At 49.7% G+C, this 26,809-nt stretch overlaps 1 protein-coding gene across 2 annotated transcripts in view; it reads left to right on the forward strand.

The window, feature by feature from the left end:
• The window catches only part of Sdk1 (sidekick cell adhesion molecule 1), an 893,409-nt gene that overhangs the window by 832,174 nt on the left and 34,426 nt on the right, over window positions 1–26,809 (forward strand). For both annotated transcript variants that reach the window (XM_058582451.1, XM_058582452.1), the window contains 5 exons: window positions 9,737–9,852; window positions 11,914–12,100; window positions 13,801–13,938; window positions 22,594–22,755; window positions 23,544–23,669. In XM_058582451.1, coding sequence (XP_058438434.1) covers window positions 9,737–9,852; window positions 11,914–12,100; window positions 13,801–13,938; window positions 22,594–22,755; window positions 23,544–23,669 — 729 coding nt within the window. The remainder of the gene's footprint in view (window positions 1–9,736; window positions 9,853–11,913; window positions 12,101–13,800; window positions 13,939–22,593; window positions 22,756–23,543; window positions 23,670–26,809) is intronic.

Raw genomic sequence — 26,809 nt, forward strand, 5'->3', positions numbered from 1 at the left:
TCAGTGTCTGCTGTTTCTGTGGTCAGTCTGCAGCCCGCGCTGAAGTGAGCGCTGTGAGGAGGTCAGACATGGCCTTCCATTGGGCAGGGCTGAGTGAACATCTTGCAAAAGCCCACACGGTCACCTGGGTGGGAACTGCCACCTGCAGCTCACAGATGAGTCTCTGACCTCAGGGGGTGGAGTAGCCCTTCATCACCAGTCAGGAGGGGCAGAGGGCTGCGGGTCTCCAGCATCTGCTTCCTTGGGGACAGACACATCTGGAAGCCATCACCAGGTTCAAAGGGGGGCCGTCTGGGATGTGATCGGGCTTCCTGTGCACAGTAGGGTGGGTGCTTGGCCCCGCCTCATCACACTGGGGGGATCAAGGTGTCATATGGGCTCTCCTCTAGGCTCTTACTGGCACATGCCACCCCAGGCATCTCTGGGGAGGCCATGGGCACCAGGTACCCTTTGGATGGGGTGCTCTAAGCACAGTGAATGGGGCAACCAAGTGGGGGTGGCAAGGGCAGGGCTGTGTTATAGGAGCAGCTACCCCCAGGACTAAGCCCTGTGCTCAGAGGTAGACACAGCCCCTGGGAGAGAGGAAGGGGAAAGAGAACACCCGGACACAGTCTCAGGGATGCTGTGGGTGACCATGTGCAGAGCTGTGAGCTGTTATCCCCGGGAACCTCTATTGAGGGACATTCAGAACCTCTGGGGCTGCTGACTTCATCCCACCCCACCCCCCTGCCCTCTGCACTCCTGCCACAGTGGTCCTTGTCCAGTGCAGGTCTCATTCTTGCACTTTGTTTCCACCCTGGTGGGTCCCCACATTCTCTAGGGGAACAGCAAATCTCCTCCTGGGACTGGCCCGTGGACCCCTTGGATCCTGCTCAGGCCTCCTCCACCCATACACCCTGAGCATCATGCTGGTTGCCCTGAACGGACGTCCCTCCCATGCTGCATATGCTGCCCCTGTAGCCTGGTCGCTACCTCTCCTGGCAGACGCAGCGCCCAGGAAATGTGGGTGGATAAGTGACATTATTAATAACCTGATTTCCATAAAAGTAGAAAGGTCATGGAGAATATTATAATGACTAATGCTTTATTTGGAAAAGATCCTAAACATCACACAGTCCTGAGTCTAAGTGTGTTCCAGATTCTCTGGAAAATCCTTTGGTTTGCTGTATTATCCACTGGGACAGCTTTGCTGAGGCCCACATGCACAGGAGCTTGCTGGACCGCTGAAGGGAGGGAGGACCCTGAGGGCAGCCCTGCCTGGAGTCTCTGGGCGGATGGGCTGCCTGGCATGGGGTCTTCTGGGGGTTACAAGGCTCTCCAGGGTCCAGCCTTAAAGGGTTGGGCCTCTTTGTGTCGCAGTGGCTGGATAGGACGGCGGCTGAAGCCGGTCGGCAAGATGAGTAGACTGTCCATCACCAAGTGACTAGGCACTCCCACCCCTCCTAGGCTTGGCGTCCCACATGGACACAAGGCTCATGTGGCCCTCTGGGTCACTGGGACCAGCAGAGGCAGCAGCAGACTTGAGAGTGCGGTGGCCCCTGAGTCTCACCAAGCCCAGGCCTGCCCAACACCAGCTGCGGCCTTCGTTCCCATCCCAGCTGAGCCTGGAAGGAATGACTGCTTTGTGTTTGTTTCTGAATGTGTCGCTGTAAATCCAGGTCAGCTAACCTCCCCCTCATCTAACCCGCCTTTCCCCTCCTCCCCATGAGTCTCAGACATCATACTCTTTTATAAAAACATCGTATTTTATCCAAAAATACCTTCAGTATATATATCCCTACAAGAACTCTTTAAAATTCAATACATAATGCAAAGTCATTATCACACCTGGAAAAAGTGATCATAATTCCTTAATATAATCAACTATTCTGTCAGCATTTTGCATTCCCATGGAGGTGTCTAGTCTTTCAGCCGTCAGGTTTTCCTCCTCTTCTACACCATTCCGCTCCAGCCTCTGGGCTGACAAAGCTGCTCTGCCGGGCGATTCAGCCCCTGGGTGCTCAACCATCAGCATCGTCCCGATCCGGCTGCCCTCTTCCTTCCCTGCTGCCCTCCAGCAGAGCGGCAAACTTGGCCCAGGCGCCAAGGCCAGCTCCTTACCCATTTTGTCAATAAAATTTTATTGGAATGCAGCCATGCCTTTTTCTGTAAAGGGCTAAATAGTAAATATTTGAGCTACTTTTGCCACAGAAAGGTGGAGAGCTGAGTAGTTCCAACAGAGGCCTCAAAGCTAAGATAGTACCTGGGTCTTTACAGGAAGTTTCCACCCCGGCTCTAGAGAAGCAGCTTGGACCTTAAAGTCAGATCCAAGTTCAGGTCTAGCCCATTCTGGGGCAAGTGGCTTAACCCACCTGAGCCTCAGTTTTCTAGGTTGTAAGATGAACTATATCTCCAACAGCATGAGTTTTGCAAACACCAGCTGCACAGGAGGCGGCGGGCTACCTAGGGACGGAGGAGCCCATGTGGAATGCCCAGGGTGCCTCGTGAGCAGGAGTGGTTCAGTCCCTGGATCTTGCTCACTCTCCAGGCGAGGACAAAAACAAACAGAAACATGCAAGCTGCACAGCCAGCTGGTTTCAGTGGCTTTTAACTTTGCTTATCGAACAGTGGGTGATAACGGTGATGAACCGATAAGAACGTGTAAACACTGTGAGCTGTGGTGGGAAAACAGAGATCATTACTGGGTAGAATCAGGGCTGGATGCTCAGCAGAACAAGGGTTCAGGGCAAAACGGCAAGTTCAAATCCGTAAGAAAAATATGTTTCTTGTTATGAGTCTGAAATTCTCTGGCCTCAACCTCCTTTTTCTATTGAAACAACCATTTTTAAAACCACTTAGTTGCTTAGGATGGCAGCTACCATCACCCTAGATCAGCTCATGCTTACCTCGAGGCTGTGGAAGGGAGAGTTCCCATCCCGACTGCTGTGGCTTGTCCCCCCGGGAGTACATGAAATGGGAGCTTGGTCCTCCATGTGGTGATGTTAGAAGATGGGACTTTTAAAAGATGAGGCTCATGGGTAGTCCTTAGGTCATTTAGAGGCATGCCCTTCAAGAAGACTGTGGGACCTCAGTCTCTTCTGCTTCCTTCCTTATCACATGATTTCTTGCTCCCACACGTGCTACCACCATTGCTGGTGCCTCAACTGATGGGGAGCCATGCCTTTGGAATTTCAGCATCTGAAACTGAACTGAGTAAACCTCTCTTCTTTATAAAGTTAGGCTACCTCTGGTGTTTTGTGGCAGCAGTGTAAAATGAATGGATGTACCACACCTCTGCTACTCGTAGATCCTCCACCTGGAGTGTCCTGCCTTCCCACACCCGTCCATCTGCTCAGTCAGAACCTAGAGCTCCAGTAAGCTCTTCCCTGTGTGTCCTGGAGGCTCCTGTGATCAGAGCCACTTGATGAATCCTATACTGTTCCAGAGCTCTGTTCTTCTCATATGCAAATGAAAAGGCCAGGTTCCTACATACCTGCAGCGCCATGCCATGTACAGAGACTCATTGACCCCGAGTGGGTTATCTCTGGAATATCTGCACCATGCAAACACGGTGTTTCTTATTGGGCTGCACCAAACCACAGCCAGTCTCTAACTAAGCACACAGACTGTGTGGAGGCTGGGCCCAGGTCAGGCTCCAGCCAGGATAATTTTAGGCAGCTATTGCCATGCAACAAGTTACTCCATTTGTATAATGAAGACAATAAACATTTGCTGCTTCAGTGTCTCTGTGTACAGCATAGTGGGTCCTCTGCTTCAGGATCTCTGAAAAGGTATCAGCCTGGCAGTGTCTTTGAAGGAAAGGACCAGTGTACAAGCTCGCTTGTGTGATTGTTGGCAGGATTCTGTTCCCCAAGGCAGTTGGACGAAGGCTCAGTTTTCATGAGCTGTTGGCCAGAGGCCTCCCTGAGCTCCTTGCCAGGAAGGGTCTCCCATGGGGCATCTCACAGCATGGCAAGTGGTTCCATCCACAGGGAGGAGCAAGAAGCCTAGGCTCCTGTGACCGAATCCCAGCAGTGCCAGGTTCTGCTTCTTAGAAGCAGGTCACTGGTTAAACCCACGTCCAAGAACCAAGGTGAGATCATCGAGCTATGTTAGAAGTTGCCCATAAGGGGACAGACGTTTATCTCTTCACACACTGTCGTATAGCTACTTAGAGCCTCCATAGGGTGTGCCCCAGATGGAACCAGTGCCCACCCTCTCCTGGGCAATTTCCTGGGTGGAGAGGGACCATGATGGCCGTACTTCCTCAGGAAGAAGCTCATGGGCTCATAGCCAGACATCTGGATCCACCTCTCCTTTGGGGCCCTGAGTGCAGGACTCGGCTTCATCTCACCTGGGTCATTTCATTTCAAAGCCCTTCCAGTTTGGTGACTTCCCCTCTTACACATATCAGGACAGAGGCTCAGAGAGACCCAACAAAGTGCTTGGAATCACACAGTCAGCAAGTGGGAAATCATCACCTACTCTTGACCCCAAAAGTCCTGGAGAATTCTGGAAAGAAGGGGGCTCCAGGTTGACAGAAGGGTGATCCGTGTCCATCATGTCTGTTACAGGTTTATAAAATATGATTTTTTTACTTGGAATCATCCATTGTAAGCTTTTTAAAAATTACCAATGATGCCAACTAAAGCCCTCAAAACAACCCAAAGTCCCTGGAGGGCAGGGCTGTGGACAGTTGGCCCATCTAGGGCAGCAGGCTTTCCAGGCCCTGTGAGGATGACGGTGATTTGGACACCCTCGTCCTTGGGCTCCTGCGCTCATCCTGGTACCTGGCTTTGCGTTTCCTGGCTCCCTGCCAAGCCTGCCAGTCCCCAGGGGCTCACTTTGCTGCCTTGAGTCTCGCTCTCTGTCACCAGCTCTGACTTGTCCCCAACCAGTTGAAGCAGTATGTTTCATTAAACTTCCTCTAAGTGTGGAGAAGGCTCCAGAGGCAACATACCTACCTGGAGTGTGCCTCCAGGTGTCCCAGCTTAGGGGGACAGATGTGTTGGCAAAGTTAGCCGAGAAGGTAAATTAGATTAGAGAATTCTGTTTCTTATTTATTTCAACGGGGAGTCAGAGAGAGTATTTGACCAGGAAAATGTTGATGCAATTAAAGTAAATTGATGAATGTAGAATTTAAAAGTAATATTATTTCATTATGGTAAAACATTAACAACGATCCTCAAATTATTCCATTAAAAACCTGCTCTACCCAAATCATAAAGCACTGGATTACAAAAACTGAAAGTAGAAACCTACCACAGACCATCACAGTCTAACATGGCTCTAGCAAAAGCAGGTTCCCAGCATGACTGAGGGGGATTTGACGAGAGCAGGAAACCCCCACATGGCTGACATAGCCCTAGTAATAGTGATTGCCTGCATGACCCTAACAATAGTAAATGCCCAGCGTGGCCTGGGGTATCCCTAGCAATAGTGGTATTTGGTGAGGCTCATGGTAGCCCTAGCAGTAGTTGGTGCCCCACTGGCCTCGGGAGGCCCTAGTGACAGGAAGATCATCTGCCTTCTGTGAGCGCAACAGACATCCTGCTTTTAATTGATGCTCATTCCTTCCATACCCTCCTCTGACAGTACCCTCACTCTCTTGGCCATAGTCCCCTGTTAAATCCTCCCCGTTATTTAAGAGTCAGCCTGATGTTCTGTCCTCCAGGAAACACCCACATCCCCAGCTTGAAGCGCTTGGAACCTCTGTTCACATCCATCTTACATTGTGGCTACTGCCATGTTTCTCTCCTGTTAAACTGTCTTCTACATCTCTGTGTCCACCCACCTGTCAGCCCTGAGCCAAGGTCTAGTGAATATTCAGGAAGTTTCCAGCATAGCTGAGCCCTGGAAATCAGGAACCTGACTCTCAGAGGTTCCAGCCCCATGCTACGTTCACTGCCATGTTGCCTGCCCTTTAAGGCATAACCAGTCTCTGCTTCCTCTTCTCCTCAAAACTCAGGTGGAGGTCTTGGCCATATGAGGCCAGCCATCTTGAGATAGGAAAAGGGGGCAAGCAGCATGCCACATACCCTCCAGAAGCTTCTGCTAGGAAGCGGCGCTGTCGCAGCTGCCTGGGTTCCACTACTGCTCCCATAGCATTGGTCAACTGGGTGGGAGGAGGGTGAGCAGACCACCTCCAGGAGAGGCCACCGCAAACTCCACCCACACCACTGTCCTCAGGTCAGATGGATGGCCCTCCATCCCGGGGCAGTGAGCATTTTGAATGAGGGAGGAAAGAACCGAATGAATGAGCCTCCTTATTGCTGTGGTTACTCCCTATAACTTTGAACATTGCTCTTGCTCTCCTGAGCCTCCTTGGCTTTACCAAAGTCCACCTCCTGATCCTCAGGGGTCCACTTCAAGACCTCAGTGGAGGCCCGAATCCTCCAGGAATACTGAGCCTGTAGGTAGTCCTGCTTTCCTCTATCCATACCGACCTACGATAAAGTCTGATTTATAAGTGAGGTATTATATGAGATTAACAGCAATAACTAACAGTGAGCTAGAACAGTTAGGAGAATATACTGCAATAAAAGTTATGTGGATGTGGTCTCTCTTTCTCTCTGGAATTTTCCATTTAATGTTTTCAGGCCATGGTTGATCATAGGTAATGGAAACCCCAGGAAGTGAAATGTAGGTGAGGGGGGTGGCTGTAGAACTTTCTTACTTCTCCTTTCTGTGGTGGTAGCACAGCGGTGCCCATCCTGCCACCCACCTGAACACCTGAGGCGAGGCTGCAGTGCAAGGCTCTGTGCGTGACCCAGCTTACCCCAGGGCCAGTGGGACACAGATGCAGGGGCAAGAGACAAGCTCTTTGCTTACCAGCAAGTGAAGACTGCTTCAGGGAAAACCTTGTGCTTTGGGGGTTACTTGCTGATAGAGCTGAAGGTGACAGTTCCAGACGTTGCCCTAGCACCCTGGGAGGCTCCCCTTCCCAGCACAGGCAGCAGGACCGGAGAGAGCCATGCCACATCCTGGCTCAGCCTACAGCACCCAAGTTTTCAGGGCCTTTCGAAGTAAACAGCTAGAATTCCAGAAAATTCTGGAAGCCTCTGGAATTTCATTAGAGGTATCAGATGCAAGATGTCTCTGAAAGTCCCTGAATGCTCTCTGTCTTTGCCTTGATGAAGTCCCTCTCCAAGGTTATGCCAGTGCCGTGGCAAGGATGCAGGAGCCAACCCACTAAGGGTGGGAGCAACACAGCTCTGTCATGGCACCATCCTCCTCTGCATGAGGCATGCAGGACAGGTCTCAGCTTTGCACCACAACCTTTCTGTGCCACCTTTAAGTGCTATGTGGGGGCAATCTACAAATCAACAATTTCCGGGTGTTCTGGCCAAAAACACTTTTGAAAAACAATTTCATGCATTAAAAAAAAAAATTCCGGCTGATATTTGTAGCTTCTTATGCTGCAAATGTTCCAGTGGGAGAACAAAAAGAAACTGACTGAACCGTGGCACCATTGGCTCCCAGCTGCATGCACTGAACAGGCAAGGCTTGCATTCGGGACTGGGAACAGCAGGACCTTCCTGAAAGTCAAGTTCTCCTGTCGAGCTGGCAGCTCAGCAGCTTTCAGGAGCCAGAAAAAATAAGTCCCCAAACTGACAGGCTTTGCTCTGTGTTTACATTTATTTCTCTCTTCCCTGCTTGTGTAATCAACAAAAAGTCTTCGTTACCTGCAGTATTTTTATGGAACAAGAGCCCTGTGCTTCAGCATAGCTGGCAGCTGCACAGAAGCATCTCAATTGCCCAAGATGCACCAGGGGCCCTAGTCCAGTGCGTCAGCCCTAGCCAGGAGGCACGCGGGCCCCAGGCACTGGGGCTGCCCGGAGCTCACGGGATCCTACCAGTTCCTGCTGATAGACATCCTAGTCCAGGGCTGTTGGGACTCTGGATTTAGCGAAGTCTGTGGAAAGAAAACCTTGGGGTGTTTCGCGGGGGAGTCCTAACCCACCACCAGGGTAATGGCCGTGCTCAATTTTGCCTTTCACATTTTAATTGTACAACAGTAATTTTGCAATAGAGTTGCCGATGGCAAACATGCAAAAGACATTAACTTTATTTATGTTTTGGATTATTAATGTGGCTGTTAAAATTCCTCCAGTTAGTTTTGATTGAATTGTTTTTTTGTGTGATTCTGTTGTTTAATGGAGCGGTAAATAAGAATTTCTGATAATGAGGCTGAGCATCTGTCACAACAACCTGGTGTGGGTTATTAACATTTCCATTAACGGCAGGGTGGGCAGTGATAATATGGAAACCACACAGTTAGAACAAAATAAATAGTTGGTGTCAGGCTGAGCGGGTGTTAATTACTATTTTATTCTACATTGGGGGGAGAGAGCAGAAAGTGGGGAGGGGGACCTGGGAAGGGGTGATTGATGAGGTCATTCTCTCCCCAGAAGGCTTCTCCAGAGCCCAGGTGCCCAGACATCTCGGACAGTGACTGTTTTGTTGTCTCTTTATGGCCTACAAGCAGTCCTGAATCAAAAGGCAGCTATGTTTTGGGTCTGCAGGTCAAGGCCATAAGAAGTGAGGTGGGGGGGCTTGGCCTTCCAGAGCTGGGAACCCAATATAACTCCACACAGCTCCTCAGGGTCCAGCACGGCCCAGATTCCTACCCGGAGTGCCCAGATGGGAGAAGGGAGTAAGTCCTAGGAGGAAGCAGTGAACAGACCATCATGAGAAAGTACTCTGCATGGAATTCAGAAATGGTGTGAAGCCAGCAAAATATAGAGAGACTAGGAATGTTCCAGAATGTGCATGTGCTCTGTGCATTGTTCACAACTCCCTGATGGTTGCATTAGAGGTGCAACCATGCTGTCCCCCATAGAAATCTCATCTTTCTCTCTCTCTTTCTTTCTTTCTTTCTTTATTATTTCTTACATACATCACAATAGAGGAGTGTATTACATTCATAATTTTTTGCATTGCAATTCTTAATACACCTTTATACCACAATTTATCAAATCTCTGTATATAAGGTATGTTCTCATCTTCTGCATACTATGTGCACTGAGGGGGTACCCCAAGGAGACCCTCCCATGGGAAAGAGGGGGAAAGGGGCAATGACTTGGTGCTTAGAACTTGCAAATTTCGAGAGCCTCAGAGAGCAATGTGGAGCCACATTCCCAGGAAGCTGGTCCCATCAGCCTGGAGGAGCACCTCTGTGTGTCCAAACTCTTCTGGTCTAGGATAGACTTCACACTGGGCCACCTGTATTTGCAACGGCAATACAAATATCTTTTTTTCCCCTAAAACCTCTTCAAAAATCAGCATTTCCCCCAATGAGGAATGTCAGCAGTGCCTGTGGCTCCCTTGCTCTCAGAGCCATAGGCATCTCTGGCCACACTCCAGGTGCTACTGGAATCAAACCACTCCTGAGCATTATCCCAGAACCCATGGATTCCTATATCCTATGTTTATTTTCAAATCCTCAGTAACTCTATCTCAGTGAGATCAATCTTCTTTGTAATTTTGTATGTGTTACTTTATGCCTTTAAGTATGTTTTTCTGGAAGGGTTTGCAGCATCCCCTGGCATGAAAGGACTAGGAACTAACTTCAGAGGCAGGAGCCTGGAGCTGGGATGTGACTGTACCCTAGGTCTCCCAAGCCAGAGCAATGTCCCGACAGAATCTCCCATGCTGCCATCATGGAATTAGGGCTTGCATGAGTCCTGGGGGGTGGGCGGGGGCTCAGCTTCTGAAGGAACGTGCTAGGTACCATCATGTGCTATTCTTTCCTCAGCTCCAGCGATGGCCCCGCAGAACATCCAGGTCACCCCGCTCACGGCCAGCCAGCTGGAGGTCATGTGGGACCCACCGCCCCCAGAAAGCCGGAATGGGAACATCCAGGGTTACAAGGCAAGCTCTCACGCATGGGATGGCTCTTTTTTCCAGCTCACTTGTTGGCGGTATGAGGCCCCAGGGCTTCAGCTGGAATCCTGCTCCTCCCCAGGGCTGTGCCCTCAGCTCACTGGGTCCTGCTGTTTTCTCAGTGGCAAATACACAGCAGGCGGGAAGCTGCTGCCTTGAGCATCTGGAACAGGCCTAGCTGGACCACGGCCTGGGATCAAAGCTGCCTGGGGTGGGAAGTGGGCCTACTGCTGCTTTGTGACTACAAGGTGGGGGGTTCCTTGGCTTGTCCAAAGGTGGCCTGGGTTTGTCCCTCCTCCAGCCTCTGTGGCCTGCCCAGAGAACCCAACTTCTTCCTGAGCCCACTCTGGAGCCACCAGCGGATTTGCTGACAGTGACAGGAAATGAGGTGTCCTCAAAATAGCAGGTTCTCCATCCCTCAGTGCACTCAATCACTATGGGACATTGAGTAAGTCCCTCAGTTCAGTAGGTCTGGGCAGGGCCTGAGAATTACATTTCTAACAAGTTCCCAAGTGGCATGGATTTGGGGAACCTCACTTTGAGAACCACATAATGAGGTCCAAGTCATCATTAGCTAAATGTTTCAGAGATGGAGGAAAAGAAAAGACAGCATCCTGTTCCACCATAAGCCCCGGGGGCAGGGGGTGGGTTACACAGAGTCAGTTTGCCCGGGGCACCTTGAGCTCTTGGCTGCTAAGGTCTCATCTGCTAGGAGAGCTTGGGACCCCTGGACAGCTGTGAAAACCGTTCAGAAGAAAAAAAAAGAAAACCCTGTTCTGTTCCCTGAAAATGCCCCATCCTTCTCTAGAATTAATTTCCTTGTCTGGCCTGCTGGAGCCCCAGTTGATCAGTTACCAGATTCTATGGTTTAGCCTGCCCTGATGCCTATTGGACCAATTAAATGTCCATTTAAAAATGATTCTTGTAGGTGTTTTATGAAAATTAATACCTTCCTCCCTGGCAGGGCTGTTACAATGATTAATGAGGCAATGGCAAGTCCTGTGAGCTCGGAGGCAAGGTGCTATTTATGTATGTCCAAAATATGTTTTCTCATTTCCTTAATGATAAAGACATTGAACTTAGATATTGATCTCAAGTTAGCAAGGCCTGTGTGAGTGAAGGATCCTCTTTGGTCAGCTTTGCAAGCAGATGTGTCTTTCAGGTAGAAATCAGTGGTGCTCACGTGTCAGGACCTGCTTCAGCAGAGATGTGACTTGTGTACGTGCAAGGTGGGATACTGGCCCTGGGCTCCCACTGCCCCCTGCATCCTCTGTGCCGCTCTTGCACAAGGTATAGCGCTCACAGGGCCTGGCTCAGGCTTAGTTCTTCAGAGCCAGGGTGGATCTTCTGGCCTGTGTTGTCTTTGGGCAGCCCAGCTGGCACTGGCTGGGGCAGTGGTTCCTGGCCAGCTGTCTAGGGAAGTAATTCTGGCAACCAATTCAAACTTTTATGCTTGGGCATCAAGTTCACCTAGGAGCACATCAAAGCTAGCTGAGAAGAAGTGGAACCCAGGGTTTTACCCCAGTTCTAAGTCCAACATGGATCTACTTCCTGGGGTTTTTTTAGTGTTTTAATGTCCAAAGTATTTTTTCACATTGATCAAAAAATTAGATCTCAATTTTGAACAAAATGTGGTCACATGGAAGAGTTTGAGGGCTCGTTATTTCCATAGGTTGGAGCAGGAGGTAGACTGTCTCCAAAAGACTGAAGGGCCCAGCAGAGGCCCTGGTACAGGCCCCAGCAGGGCAAGCTTTATAATCTAGGCACCAACAGGAGACTGAAGGAAAGAACCCCTCCTACCCTGAGACCCCATCTTGAAAGGTTTGAGTAGGCAGCGCTCACTGTCTAGATGAGCAACTCAGAAACACCAAACTTTGCCCAATGACATCAGCAGCCAGAGACCTTCACCTGCCCATAGTCACCCCTGGTCCCTTGGGGGAAGATGCCCCATCCTGCAGGACTCTGCCCAGGACACAGGCCCAGCCTCAGGAGCTGATCCTACATGCAGCTTCCTCATGCCCCCCCCTTTCCCGGTGTCCTTTCTAACAGATCTACTACTGGGAGTCAGACAGGCGGAACGAAACAGAGAAAATGAAGGTCCTGTTCCTCCCCGAGCCCACGGTGAAGCTGAAGAACCTGACCAGCCACACCAAGTATATGGTCAGCATCTCCGCCTTCAACGCTGCTGGCGACGGGCCCAAGAGTGACCCTCGGCAGGGGCGCACCCATCAGGCTGGTAAGTGGGCCGTTTCTTCTCTGCAGGCCTCAGTCACCAACCTGTGTCACTTCCCTGGTGGCTCTGGGGACCCCCAGGCAGAATAAACCACCCTTTCCTTTGGTTTCACAGCTCTTTGCTCTGCCTTTCCTGTCACTGGTGTCACCTTGTGTAGTAGGAATTTGAAGAGACAGGACTTGGTTCCTGGTAGCTGGCCTCGCCTGGTCCATGGTGGCACTAAGCCACAGTTAATAGTGGAGCAACGCGTGTTCCCTCCTGAGCCCTGAGGGTGGCAGGGAAGGAAGGGCTTTGCCCTCAGTCTAGCCTCATTTCTGACCTACAGGCCACAGGGCATTGCCTCTGGAAACTTCTCATTGGAGCCACCCCCTTTGTGTGGACCCCTGGGGCCGAGCTTCTTGTGCATCAAAGCCAGGCTCCAAGTCTAGGTCTCCCTGGTTTTGGGTCCATAGAGCACCCCTGGAGTAGCTTGGCAGCTGCCTCTCAGCACAGGTGCATAGACAGGGTCCACGCTGACAAGGCTGTCCTTAAGGCCTCGCCCCATGCAGAGGGTACAGTGTATGGCTAGCAGGCCACTTCCCTAGCGAGTCTTGGCTTTTGGTGGTGGAAATCAAAGATACCCCCAAGAAATAGTGAACTAACATTAAGATCCAAAAATTTCTCAGAGACCCTTAACGAGACCCAGGAAGTCCAAGACCAGGAAAATGAGATTTGGGAACCTTTGGGGTACAAAGATGCAGGGCTTTGGGCTCCCTGACATTCTGTGGGTTCAGCCAATTAACACCCTATCCAAATGATCAACCCCTAATCAGGGGCCCCAGGCCCACATCCTGTGAGATTACTATGCCCAAGTTCAAGAGCTGCTTCCTTCTGCCCCCATCCAGCACCCAAGGAGGCCAGTTTTGAAATCTGAGATGGAAGGACATGAAAAGATTTGTAGGGCAGAAAGTAGAGGCTGGGGTTACCTTGGGACACCAGGACTTGGTAGTCATGGGACTGAAGGACCCAGAATGGGAGGGAAGAGGGATCTGCTGCTCCAGGAGGCCCTCTGAGCAGCAGGGTGCTGGTGGAGGAGATGAAGCACCCACCCAGCCTGTCAGGCAGGGCCAGCCCCGTACATGTCCACCTGCGTGCAGCCTAGGCAGAGATATGTGAGCAAACCCCCACCACCCTGGCCACACTCCTGGCCTCCCATGTCTGCCAGCAACTCCCCTGTCAGCCCAGCAGGGCCCACTGAGACCACAGTGTCCGGGGATTCAGATGGAGGCACGAGGGTATCCTGAATGGTCCCCAGGAAAAGGGAGAGGCCAGGTGGGGAGAGGCCGTGTTCACTGCAGAACTCCCTCTCCCCAAAAGAGCAGGACAAGGACCTTGGGCTAGCAGTCGTGGGAAGTGGACCGTCTGCATTTCATTTTCTGTTTCCATCTGTTATTCATTTTTAGGCCTCTGTCAGTTCGCCTCTCAAGTTCCTTTGTGTTTCAACTCTGTCATTTTCTCTGCTCTTCTCGGGAGGGTCTGTGTTGCTGATTGATCCTAGGAAGTTCAGAGGTGATCAATGAGTCTCCTTTTCATCCTGTGGCATTTAGACTTTTACTGAGTTGAAAATAACACCTAATAACATTTTCTCTTCTTTGTGGAGGCTCAGACACATACGTGCGATCCATAAAGGTATTTTAGAGTCACTTTGTGCTCTGTTCTTCCAGCTCCTGGGGCCCCCAGCTTCTTGGCGTTCTCAGAAATAACCTCCACCACGCTCAACGTGTCCTGGGGAGAGCCGGTGGCAGCCAATGGTGTCCTGCAGGGCTATCGGGTGGTTTATGAGCCCTTGGCACCTGTCCAAGGTAAGATCAGGGGGAGCTGGGGAGGGTACCAGGTCTACCACCTGACCTTGCTTTCAGCCATGGAGTCTTCCAGAAGCTCAGAAAGGGAAGGAAAGGCTAATCTGAGATAGGCCCCAAGTTCAGAGTCCAATGTGATGATTTCCCTATGGAACCATGTTATATGCTCCCTTAACTAGTCTCCAAACCCCATGACGGTTCTATCTTATTCCTCCTGAGAGCTGAGTCCCTGTGGTGGCCCATAGAGACCACCCCAAGCTCCACCTGGAACCCCGTTGGCAGTGTTGGCCCTTTGGATATCATGCGCATCCTAGAAGAGACATTGAGAGTCCAGGGTCCCAGGGTAGTGCTCTGGTGCTCCCTGTCATTCTTTTGTGTCTCAACAAACATTCATCAAGTACCTGCAGTGTCTCCAACACTGTTCTGAATGCTGGAGTCCATGGGCCCAGGAAAGCAAGTGTCTTGACTCGAGACCCTTGTCTTGCATTGAGATCCTTGTTTTCCTGAGTCTGTTGCCGAAAACTCAGTCCTTGTCCCCAATACCAATCCAATACCAAGGACACAGTTTAGAGAAAAAGGAAGAAAAAAGGTTTAGTGCTTTGTTAGCAAAGGAGAAACACAGGACACTCTTGTCCCAAAGGCTATGATTCTGCCCATCTGCAGGAACAGGGTGCTGTTAAAGAGGTGACTAAAAGGCTACCTTCCTGTGTTCTCTGCTTGAGTTGTAATTCACTTGTTAATTTGGGAGATAGTCATTTCTGAGATCTTCTGGTGAAAAAGATGACAAACACCATCCCCAAAGTCTGGATGACTTTGTTCCTATGGTGGGTGTGTACTCAAGGACAGATAAATCTGCCTAGGATGGGGAAGAAAGTTAATCCTGTTTCCCCTGAGATCAGGGAGGGGGAGAGATTAGGAGGGAGCAGGGAGAGCGGAAGAGAAAAAAACATGTCCATTTTAAAAATAAGTTGCAATGGCAGAGAAGCAAAAGTCATATTCAAAGCATAAAGTGCACCATGGCTACAAGTCCAGCAAGTTTATATTCCAGGCGTACAGAGGCAACTTGCAAATAATTAAACCAACAAGCAAAACTGAGATGGTAATTGATGCTGTGAGGTAAAGAAGCCAGGAGCACATGAGGATGTTGCATGTCAAGAAGGACCTGGGCACACACATCTGAGGTGAACCTTCCTACAGAGGACTCACAGACCCTGGGGGAGACAGGGCTTAGTGTCCTGCGTGACCTGGGCTGAATGAGGGAACATGTGGCAGGCCAGAGCTGGTTGAGAAGGTCTGGATTTTCCTAGGGAATGTGCTGTAGTTTGGATCTAGAATGTTCCCCCAAAGGCTCATGTGTTGGGTTCTTAGTGCAGCAGTGTTCAGAGGTGGGGCTTCTGGGAAGAGATTGAGTCATGAGAGTTCTGATCTCATCAGTGGATTAATCCATTGATGATTCATAGCTGAATGGATTATTGGGGGAGGGGTGGTAGAAATTAAGAGGTGGGGTCTAGGTGAAAGGACTAAGTCTTTGGGGATGTGCCCTTGAGGACTATCTTTTATCCCTTGCCCCTTCCTCCTCCCCCATTTTTCTGCTTCCTGACTGCCACGAGATAAGCAGCTTTGCTCCTCCCCACCTTCCCCACCATGATGGTCTTTCTCGCTACAAGTCCACAGCGATGGAGCCAAGCACCTGCAGACTGAAATCTCCCAACCATAGACCAAAATAAACCTTTCCTCTTTAAGTTTTATCTCAGGTGTTTTGTCACAGTGATAGAAAACTGACTAACACAGAAGGAAATGGAGCAAGAGGACCTGAGTGACACAAGGCCCAGATCCCCCCGGCTAAATACTGCAGTCTAAATACCACAGGATGAAAAGAGGATTATTGATCACCCCAGAACTTCCCGGATCAATCAGAAGCAGACCCTCTGGATAGTGAGGAGGGAATGTTTGAACTCAGAGGAGCTTGGGAGAAGAAATGACAAAGCTCAAAAATGAATAGGTGGAAACAGAAGATGGTGGGCAGACGGCTTTGGGGAGAGTAGGTTGCAGGGACCCCACAGGAGCTCCGCAGTGGAAGAGCAGGTAGGGGCTGTGTCAGAGCCCACGAGAGCCTGGAGGAGACAGATGATGGAGGGAAAGGTGAGCGGCGGTGGGTTAGGGCTGTGTTTTGAAGGAGACATAGATTGCCCTTGGATTGGAGGCAAGGACAGGAGCTGGGAGTGAGTGGTAGGCTCTCACTCCATGGCGGTCACTCCTGTTCCTACACTGATAAAGCGAGACCTGCCTCTGGTATCTTCTCGGCCATCTCCCTCATCTACTAGATGACTGATGTGTACACGTCCACTGAGGGCCCATGACATTTCTCTCACCTCAGAGTCAAGCCCAGCTGTCTTTGCCCAGTGGCCCAGGGCAGGTTCCCCTGGTAATATATACAGACAGACTGTAAAAATTATAGATTATTGAATGTCTAGGAGAAAAAATATAACCAGCATATCAAATAATATTGGCTCTCCATTTAAAGCAGTGATAAAAGTTTCCTTTTGAAATAAGCACATTCAGATAAAACAGGGACTTGATTTGAAGGAGGACATTTAAGCACTAGATTTTATTTCATCGAAAATAAGATGTCATTGATGTAAGATTCATAGTTATTTTATTACATGCTAAGAAAGAAAAAATACTCCTAATAAACTATAGCCCAATACTTGTGTGTCATCTATTCTAAGCTGCATCCCAGAGATGTGAAAATGTGAGAAAGAAAAACAAAATGTATCTGAGATCATCGCTGTGTCTGACAGTGATGTGAACACCGCGGAGGCGATCAGGAACGTGGTTCTGAAAGTACAAAGAGAGCCCCAGAAGGACGTGGACTTGGCATGGTCCCTGCTCAGTGTATTCTTTCCACAACGCAGCACCCGTCTGGGAACATGGTGGCCTTGGTGTGGCCATCTTCAAGGACCCAGTGGCAGATGTCCAGGAGGGGACCTGCCCATCATTCCTGTGTACTCTGCAGGGAGAAGTAGCAGAGAATTTCCATGTTGCTTGGCAGTGTTTTCTTTCCCTGACACACCTCTGCACACACAGGCGCACACACACACATGCACGGTGTGTACATTGGTTCACGTGCACAAGGAGCCCAAGTTACAAATACTTTTCCGAGCCATCAAAATAATGAGAAATGATTGTCAAAACCTCATGATTCTAATTGAGTCCTTCCTTATCAAAAGAGCATAAGTTCGCCATTCTTCCTGTCCTGTGTTGGTGGCCTTGCAGGGTCTCTAGAAAGCCCCTGGCATGCACACCTGGGCCGCAGCTCGTGGTCCGTAGCCCTCCAGGCAAGACGGGTCCCAGGATCATTCCTCAGTCAGAAACTCGGCACGGGGACTCGAAGCGCACTGTGTTCTTCTGGCTTCACTTCCACACTGCCAAGATTGGTCCTGGTTTCTACACACTGTCCCCACCCCAACCTCCCAGGGAGGTGACCCCACATTGCCGATTCCCCTTGTATGACCAAGTTGCAGTTTCTCATTAATTTTCATAATTTTTGTCTTATCGGGAAAGTCGAAGGCATTCCAGAATGTGCTGTTGGGGGATTGCGCTCCTAGTGTGTGGCACATTGGTGGCTTGCCATGTTCCCCTGTAGAAATGCCCTGCAGGCTCACTCACAGCGTGGGTTGGTTTACTGAGCAGTCACTATGAACTGGGCACTGCGCCACATCCTTGCCATTCACCATCCATAAATCTTCATGACAACTCTACCCTGAGCTGCCGCCTGGATTCCCAATTCACAGACCAAGAAACTGGGCCCAGAACCCTTGGTTTGTTTGCCCCAAACCTGAATTTCGAGGATGATGAGGAAGGTGGGATCTGACACTAGAGCCCAGCTCTAGACAACCTGTGATGGGGAGAAGATGCCAAGCGCTTGTGTTCCTGAAGGCGAGTGTGACGGAGGGCGCCAGAGATGGAGCTCGGGGAGGGTGCACTCAATCATGTCACGTTCCAGACAATCTCAGCTACATGCCATGTGTGGGGTTGTCACTCCTCCGAGTGACAGTGGGTAGGATAACTCAGTTACCACCATCTCGCCTCTTTTCACAAGTCATAGACCGTCCTTCTCGGGAATTATCTCTTGTCTGTTGACAAGGACTGGCTGGCTCCTAGGCCTGTCATCCTGGCTTTGGCCCTGAGGGCTTTGTGCTCCGAAGCTCGAAGCTGGAGCCGGGAGGGACAGCTCTCTGGTGCTTGGCTCCCCATCACTCCACAGGTTGCAAACGCGGGACTCTCAGCACAGACAGCTCAAGAACAAACCAGGATTCCCAGATTCGGAGCCACTGTAGCTTGGGCACAGTCCTGACTTCCTGATTCCTGTGTATCTACCACGGCTAACCCAGGGCCTAGCTGCCCATCCCTGAGAGTGGCAGGAAGGGTCCAGCCCCAGCTCTGTTGCAGGCAGCTCTGCCTCTAAGCAGCGACTCTTACCAAGTCAAAGGGCCCCGCCAGGCTCCTCCACTCCACAGGCCAGCCCAGCCCACAGCTGCTCCTGCTTCAGCCGAAGACTTCTCCTGGCTTTCCCGGCAGGCCGTGGACAGGCTGCTCTCTGGGAACAGAGCTCACCAACCCCTCCCAGCACCACCTGGTGGCCCTGTGCTCTTCAGGGGAAGCCCCCACCCCCACCTCGGTGCCTGCAGAGCTTCTAAGACTCAGTCACTCACCTGCCTGGGCTAGCAGTTCCTTCTAGGACCCTAGAGGAGCCAGTCCCAGGCCTGCCTGTGAACCACATCCTGCAGCCACGGGACACAGAAGATGGCAAGTGGGACTGAATCTGGCCTGCCATGAGTGCACCCTGTCCAGAGGCACATGCAGCAGCCACTCAGGAAGAGCCCTGAGGGCCAGGTGGGCCATGGGCAGGCAGCCCTGTTGTCACCTCGGCAGCACTGCCTACACTTCCTCGGGCCAGTGGACATCAGTGATCACGAGGCAGGCAGAGATCACAGAGTCCGCTCGTGGGAAGCCCTCCGTCCTTCTGCTGCCCTGGGGACTCTGCTGCCATGCGGACGCGCCAGCGCTGGCCTGCCGAGAGAACTCCGGTGTCTTCACTGCCTCAACTGATAGGATGTGGAGGAGACCACAGGGTCTCAGCCGCCCCCAGCTGAAACTGACCTTGAGATCCAGACACAGACCCGTGCCCACCCGGATCAGCCAGCAGGAGCACAGCTAATTCCAATGGCGAGTTTTTAAGCCACTAGTTTGGGGCATGGTTTTACCCACAGTCATGTGTAAGAGGGACAGTGGACAAGGACTCCATAGATCACAAAGGTCCTATAAGTTAGTGTGCTCTTCAACGACAGAACCCATGTGGATCCTTCCCATGCGTCTGATGTGTCGGCCTCGGAGCAGACAGGGAAACTGAGCACTCCTCCGAGACTGAGGGCCTCGGCCAGTGGCACAGGAGTAAGTGACAGACTGAGGACTCACTCCAAACCCCCAGCTCTCCGGATGCTCCTACTGACTGACTGCAGATTTCAGAGAGGACCAGCTCTTGGCAAAGCCTTGGAGCCAGAAACCCTTGTCCCCATGGCCCCTCTCTGCCCTCAGGCACGCTGGGCATTTTGACTACGGGGGCTGGAAAAGGCAGGATATAAGATGATGCTGTGATGCAGCTGAAAAGCACCGGGTTGCCAGGGGCTGGGGTCATGGTCAAGAGGCGGATGGGCAGAAGGCAATGATTGCTGAAAAGCAGAGCGGCTTCCTGGACCTCAGAAGGTCATATCATCTGGTGTCCTCGCCGCCTTACTCTGCCCAAGCTGTCCCAAGTCTCCTCACCCTGGTCAGTCTCTCCCCTTGTTGGTCAGCTCCCCCTTGAGCTGGTCAGGGACTGGGAGGCCAGGATCCCAGGACAGGTGTGCCTTTCCATGGGCTCTCTTGGAGAAACCCCACCCTCACCCCTTATCTCTTGGATTCTGGATTTCCAACAGGGAACTAGGAAAGTAGTAACCTGATCTCTCTATGATTTTTTAATGTTTTAAAATGCCTCGTAGAAGCTAAACATTTCTCAGAGACATGCTTGCAGATGTAATGAACACCAGGAGGCTTTGTTTGAGACTACAGTTATATTCACTCTCTGCACAATGGCAATTCTCTTGTGAAGATTGGCAGAGATACGTTTACATGCATGTGTGCACAATTGTAAACTATCTACCTGAAGTTTGTTTTGGAAACAAAAATTTTCAATTTATGGTAATGATTGCTTTTTTGAAAATACAAAAAAGCTGTCCAATAGCAATCTCATCTGTTGGTGTTTCTTGGTGGGATGCTCAGACCTGTCATTTACAGACAATGGCAGGCAGTGACCAGGATGACCACCCCCTCAGGAAAGCAGACCTGGCTCAAACCTGTGTGTGGAGATGCAGCCCGAGGCCATCCCTGACCAGTCCCTGGTCTCTGCAAGGAGCACCATGCCACCCACCCACACGCCCTCTAGAGCACAGAACCACCTAGAACACTGTGCCATTTGAGCACTGAGCCATGATGTTCTTGGGCATCTGGTTTTACGGCAGAGCTATTTTTATGTTTTTAAAAATGTTTTAAACAGTAGTATTTTATGGGATCGCACCCTGAGGCTTTATAGTGCAGGGCATGGCTTAAAAATTGACTAAGTAAATAAAATTCTGACACATTTGAGACGGAGGGAAGGCCAGACTGGCTCTACCTCCTAGTGGGATAGAATTTACAAAATCTGTACATGGGTTTGTTTTTGCTCTAGGGAGAATGAAGGCATTTTTAAACAACCAAAAAAAGAATTGCTACCAGAATAACTCTACATCTGACAGGACCCTTTTCATTTGCAGATGACAGTTAGGGTTGTGGGTGGTTGTCCTTGAATCCTCTTTCTGGAGCAGCATATATAAGGCTGGGGTCAGGCTCTCTGGGCAAAAGAAGCCCCATTTTTCTATAGAAAACCCCATTTTGGAGGGTCAATCAAAAACAGTGAAGATACACTAAAATAATTTGGAAGAAAATGATTTAGCAGAATAAATGTTTTATAGAAAGCATAATATGAAACCAGTGAACCAGCTAAAAGGCAGACAGAACCTCAGAGAGGTGTTGAACTCTACCACATGTCCTCTGCACCAAGGCCAGCACCTGGAGTGCTGTGTTGGGGAATGCCAGGGTGGGCTGCTGGACCCAGGGCAGGAGGCATGGTCCTCCAAGTGCACCTCTTCCCTGTGCTCCATGGGAAGCAGTTCTGCTGAGCAGTAAGGCATGGAAATGCAGCATCCTTACCTCCTCCTCCAACAACTGCCCAGTAGATATTAGTCCACCCAGAGCTCTGAGAAATCTGTGGTCAGGAACTTGATTAACTAGTTTAAAAAAAAAGGCACCATTTTCAAACTTACTTAACCATAGGACCCCATTTTCCCTTCTGGAAAATGCTAAATTTATTTAATTTTCAGTATTTATCCTTCCCCTAAATGTTAAATCTCAATTTTCTAATTATACAGTAATCTTCCTTATCCACAGTTTTGCTTTCTATGGTTTCCATTAACCAAAGCCAACTGCAGCTTGAAAATAATAAATGGAAAATTTGAGAACTAAACAATTTGTAAGTTTTAAACTGTGTTCCATTCTGAGCAGTGTGGCACAATCTCACACCATCCTACCTTGCCCTGGCTAGGATGTGAATCAGCCCTTAATTCAGTGTATCCACACTGTATGTGCTACCCACCTGTTAGTCACCTAATAATGGTCTCGGTTATCAAATCAACTGTCACAGTGTTACAGTATTTGTGTTCAAGTAACCCTATGCTACTTAGTGATAGCCTCAAAGTACGAAAGCAATGGTGCAAAGGAGGCATGGGCATAAAACATGAGGGACAGATTAATTCTCATACTAAGTGGCAGTGCTGCAGGATACTAGGAAAATACCTGGGGTTTGATACTATCCACAGTTTCAGGATATACTGGTGGTCTTTGGACACATCCCATGGATAATGGGGGATTCGTGTACTTAATACGACCAACACTTTGCATTATTTATTTGTTTACATATTTATGAATAAGAACTCTTGTCATAGTTCTCTAAATGGAAGCATCAAAACAGGCAGTGATAAATAAACACGTCTTCATCCTTGCTCCAAGACATACGGCTGTTCTCTTGGGCTGTGAGGCCTACAGGCCCTGGGTTGGCCAACCCAGTCAGACTGCAGAGCCTTGGGTGGAAGCCCACCATTTAACTTTATTGATGGTCTTCCTCCATCCCTTCCATACTCTCCTACCCCTGGTGATTAAGTCAGGAGGCTTATGGCCACCTACATGAGTGACACAGGACTTTGTACAGCTCAGGGCCCATGGGGTGCCGGCTCCCCACCCATGCTGCCCACAGGTAGTCCTGTGACTCTCTGTGAGGTCGGCCACCTCCTGCTGTCTGTCGGCTTTGTTCCTTCCCTCCTCAGCACCACTTATCAAGTTTAAACTCTAATTACACTTATCTGTGCTGAAAATTGGCCATGATCACCACTTAAACTCCTCCTAATTATAAGAAATACTTCCTTAGCTAACCGCAGGGGCTGTTTTCCCTGCTATCACAACAGATCTGATGGGCTCATTGCTTCTCCAAGCTCAGCCCCTTTTTTCCTTTGCCTTTGGACCCTCTAGGGGTGAGCAAGGTGGTGACAGTGGACGTAAAGGGGAACTGGCAGCGCTGGCTGAAGGTGCGGGACCTCACAAAAGGAGTGACCTATTTCTTCCGCGTCCAAGCACGGACCATTACCTATGGACCTGAGCTCCAAGCCAATGTCACCGCTGGGCCAGCGGAGGGTAAGTGGGGCTCCGCAGGCAGAAGGCTGAGTGTGAATTGAAATTTCAGTTCCACCTGCTGGTCTGTCCTGGTGGGGGTTTTCTACCATCTCAGCAGAGATGTTTTGGTCTGCAGAGCTGGGGATGCTGAGGTAGCATGAAAGTCTGGTGATATCGCAAACTTCAGCAGGTGGATTGTCATGTATAGGTGAACAAGTTCTTAGACCTTAAGCATAGAAATGTTTTGTTTTCTGGGGAAACCAAAGAAAATAAGTGAATTCAACTTTTTAATTTTTATTTATTTATTGGTACTAGGGATTGAACCCAGAGGAACTCTACCACTGAGCCACATCCCCAGCCCTTTTTATTTTTTATTTTGAGACTTCTTGCTAAGTTGCTTAGAACCTCACTGAGTTACTGAGGCTGACCTCAAATTTGTAATCTTCCAGCCGTGGACTCCTCAGTTGCTGGGATTACCAATGTGTACCACCATACCTGACATTAATTCAGTTTTTGAAATAAACACAATTAAAAGTTTTCACATGTCATAAAGAAGGATCATGTAACGTCCCGCTTAGTAAACTCTTTGACCTGGTTTAGGCACTGGATAGGTATGGCATCAGAGTCAACATTTAGGAAGCACCGCTAAGTGCCGGGCACACTGCCTGCCTCTCCTCCTTCCATCCTCAGACAGTCTGCAGTTTTCCCATGAGGCCAAGAAGCCACCTGGGAGAACTAGACACATCTCCCCACACCCAGGGAGGAGGAACCCCCAGGGCCCGTGTCTAACCATTCCTTTCTTCCTGCAGGGTCCCCAGGCTCTCCTAGAGACATCTTGGTCACCAAATCTGCCTCTGCACTGACTCTGCAGTGGACAGAGGGCCCTGCAGGCCACACACCCACCACGGGCTACGTCATAGAGGCCAGGCCCTCAGGTAGGGGCTGTGGGGCCTAGTGGGCTGCTCAAGGGAGGGGTTTGCAGCCAAGCTGAAGGCAAACTGGAGGAGTCTGGGTAACAGGGACCCCTTGCCTCTTTCTCTTCTGTGTGTCCCCAGCAGGGTGGGACTGAGGGGCTATGTGCTGGAGGAGGGGCTTACTTCTCACCCCCTGCTTGGGTCCTCATAACCACAGCTATGTTATTAACCTCCTGGGCATTCGATTCATGATGCTCTAGCCCCGTGACTCTGAGGAGAAGGATAATTGTCATTCTCAGAAATAGGTAGGTGAGGCCTGAAGGGCACTTCAGAAATTTCAGCTCATCAGGAAGATTTGGGATGTTTTCAGGGACTCATCTCAGGGGTCTAATGCTGGCAACCTGTGGAAAGAGCTGTGCTCGCGTCTGATAATCGTGCCGATCCTTATTAACAGTGAACCTGGCACATCGTCTGCTTCACCTCTGAGGCTTCCAAAAATGAGGTTTGAGACCCATTTCCTGCCCTATCCAACCAAAGAGTTCTCTTCCCCCCTCCTTCCATTCTGCTTCATTTTAATCTTGTTGACTTGTGTGTGTTTTTTTTTAATCAGCATATATTGATTAAAATAGAAAAGGGATCCAGTGTGATAATGCCACACAGGTAGACAGTGGACACTGACCACTCATCCCCTCTTCCACCTTCACCCACCTGCCGCGCCCTTCCAGTTCCTGGTACTCACTGTTCTATTTTTAGCTTGATTCTTTGTTTCGTCTTTCTCTGTCTGGCTTATTTCAGTTAACATGCTGTCCTCCTCTTCTACCTCCTTTGCTGCCAGTAGCAGGATTTCTTTCTTCTTTATGGCTGAATACTGCTCCGTAGTGTATAGGTATGCACACCATTTTCTTTATATATTCAGCACCTAGGCTGATTCCATATCTTGGCTATTGTGATGAGTGTTGCAATAAACACAGGCATTCAGGTGTCTCTTTCATAAGCTGGCTTCATTTCCTTTGGCTATATACCCAGGAGTGGGATAGCTGAATTGTATGGTAGTTTTATTATAAGTTTTTCAAGTAACCTCCATACTGTTCTCCATGGAGGTTATACTAATTTACATTCCCACCAATAGTGTATAAGAGTTCCATTCTGCTTTAATAAGAAGGGTGGACATTATCCAGAGTGAATTTCTGATGGGTTGAGTTGAATATTACTGCTGGGAGCTGGAGGTTACCACCAAACGTGGAGAACACTGAGCAGCTTCACCATGACCTTCAGATGATTGTACAGTTAATCAAGAACATCTGAGCATGAAAACAGGTAATGTTCCAGGAATGCATTCGGGAAGGAGCTGTCAAGCCCTCTGCCGGCAGACTAAGCATCAGGAGCCATTTTAGTCTAATATTTTAAAAGGCTATTAGACCAAGAGGAAAGATCCTCAAAGTTACATCCATTACTGTGTCAGAGAAGTTTCTTTCCTCCTCCCCCAACAGCTTGCTTTTAAAAGATTACTAGTTAGACATAACTAGTTTCTAGAAACTTCCAAAGAGAAATTCTACCTGAAAAGCACCATGAAAAATTCTTTGGCTCTAAATGCATACGTTTAGACCTACTGACCTGATGGTGTGTGCTGAGCAAAACATTCAACCTCTTCTGGAGACAGGTATCCCAAGCTGGTGAAGGATCAGGAGTTACTAGGGACCTTCCATGGCCACCAGGTCTCCCATACCTCTGTCAGCAGGTGGCTCCTGGAACAGCCACCCAGCCCTCCACCATGCAAGAGCACCTTCAAAGCTTGATGAGGACTCTGAGGAATGTCCTAGTAAGTTCTGGGCCTCGGGGGCTGCGGAGGCTGTGAGGTAGCCAGGGACAGGGGCTTCCTTGAATTAGGGACATACTTCAAACATTTCTCTCCCAAATCTAGGGAGAGCATGTGTTCGAAAGGTGGCTTGTGAGTTCTCCTGGCCCACCTTGGGATCTGCTGTGTTGGTTTGAGTGTGTGATGGATTACATTCCCCATCACTGATCTCTGGCACCAGGAAGCTCTTAAGTCACTGGTGTTCTTGACTGCATGGGGTGAGGCCACCCATGTCTCTTATTATTATCATCATCATTTTAAATTGAACCTTCCGTTCTGAGCTATCATAGAGTCCCATATAGTCATTCACCCTCAGGTCAGTAGAGTCATGTGTTACAAGCTTGGTCCCCAGTGTGGGGCCCTGTGGAAGCTGAGCAGTGCTACCCTCAGAAAGAGTTAATGTTAGTCTCTCGGAGTGAGTTAGTTTCTGCAAGAGTGAACTGTTATAAAAAGCAAGCCTGGCCCTTCTGTACTCTCTGGCTTCCTGTATCACCATGTGATCTTTTCCTCCCACATGTGCTCCGCCATGTTGTCATCTGCCATGTTGTGGTGCAGGGGTCCCTCACCAGGGCTGAGCAGACGCTGGTGCCATGCTCTTGAATTTTCAGCACTGTGAGCCAGAGAAGGCTCTCTTCTTTATAAGGTACCCACTCTGAGGCATTTTGCTATAGAAATGGAAAATGAACTAATGAACAAGATTCATGGATAGAATTAAGGAGATCCATGAACTTGAAAGGTGGGGGAAACACATTTTAATCAACATCTAACTGAAATTTAGCATTTCTGTCAGTTATGAATGGAGGTACATTAGTTTGTTAGGATTGTACTAAAGTACCACAAACAGGGCGGCTTAGACAACAGGAGCATATTATCTCGCACCTCCAAAGGAGGATGTCCAATCAGGTGTTGGCAGGACTGGTTGCTTCTCAGGTCTTGAGGAAGGCTCTGTCCTCTGCTTTTCTCCTACCTTCTGGTAGTCACTGGCAATCCTGGGGGCTCCTTAGCTCAGAGATGCGTCAGCCATCTTTGTCTTCCTTTTCACAGGGCCTTCTCCTCATATGTGTGTCCCCGTCCAAACTTCCCCTTTCTAGAAGAACTCTGGTCAATGTTGAGTCAGGGACTTGCCCCACTGCAAACTCATGTTGACCTAATATGTTTGTGGTGATCCTGTTTCCCAATAAGGCCATCCTGAGGTATCGAGGTCATGACTTCGACTTGAATTTGTGGTTTGGGGGAGGCATAGTTCAACAGGTAGTGGCAGGTGAGCAACCTCCTGAGTCGCAGCAGGACCCCGACACTATCACAG

Source organism: Marmota monax, unplaced genomic scaffold (genome assembly GCF_021218885.2).
Source record: "Marmota monax isolate L192 unplaced genomic scaffold, Marmota_monax_Labrador192_F-V1.1 WCK01_AAM20220418_F8-fsc00148, whole genome shotgun sequence".
NCBI lineage: Eukaryota > Metazoa > Chordata > Mammalia > Rodentia > Sciuridae > Marmota > Marmota monax.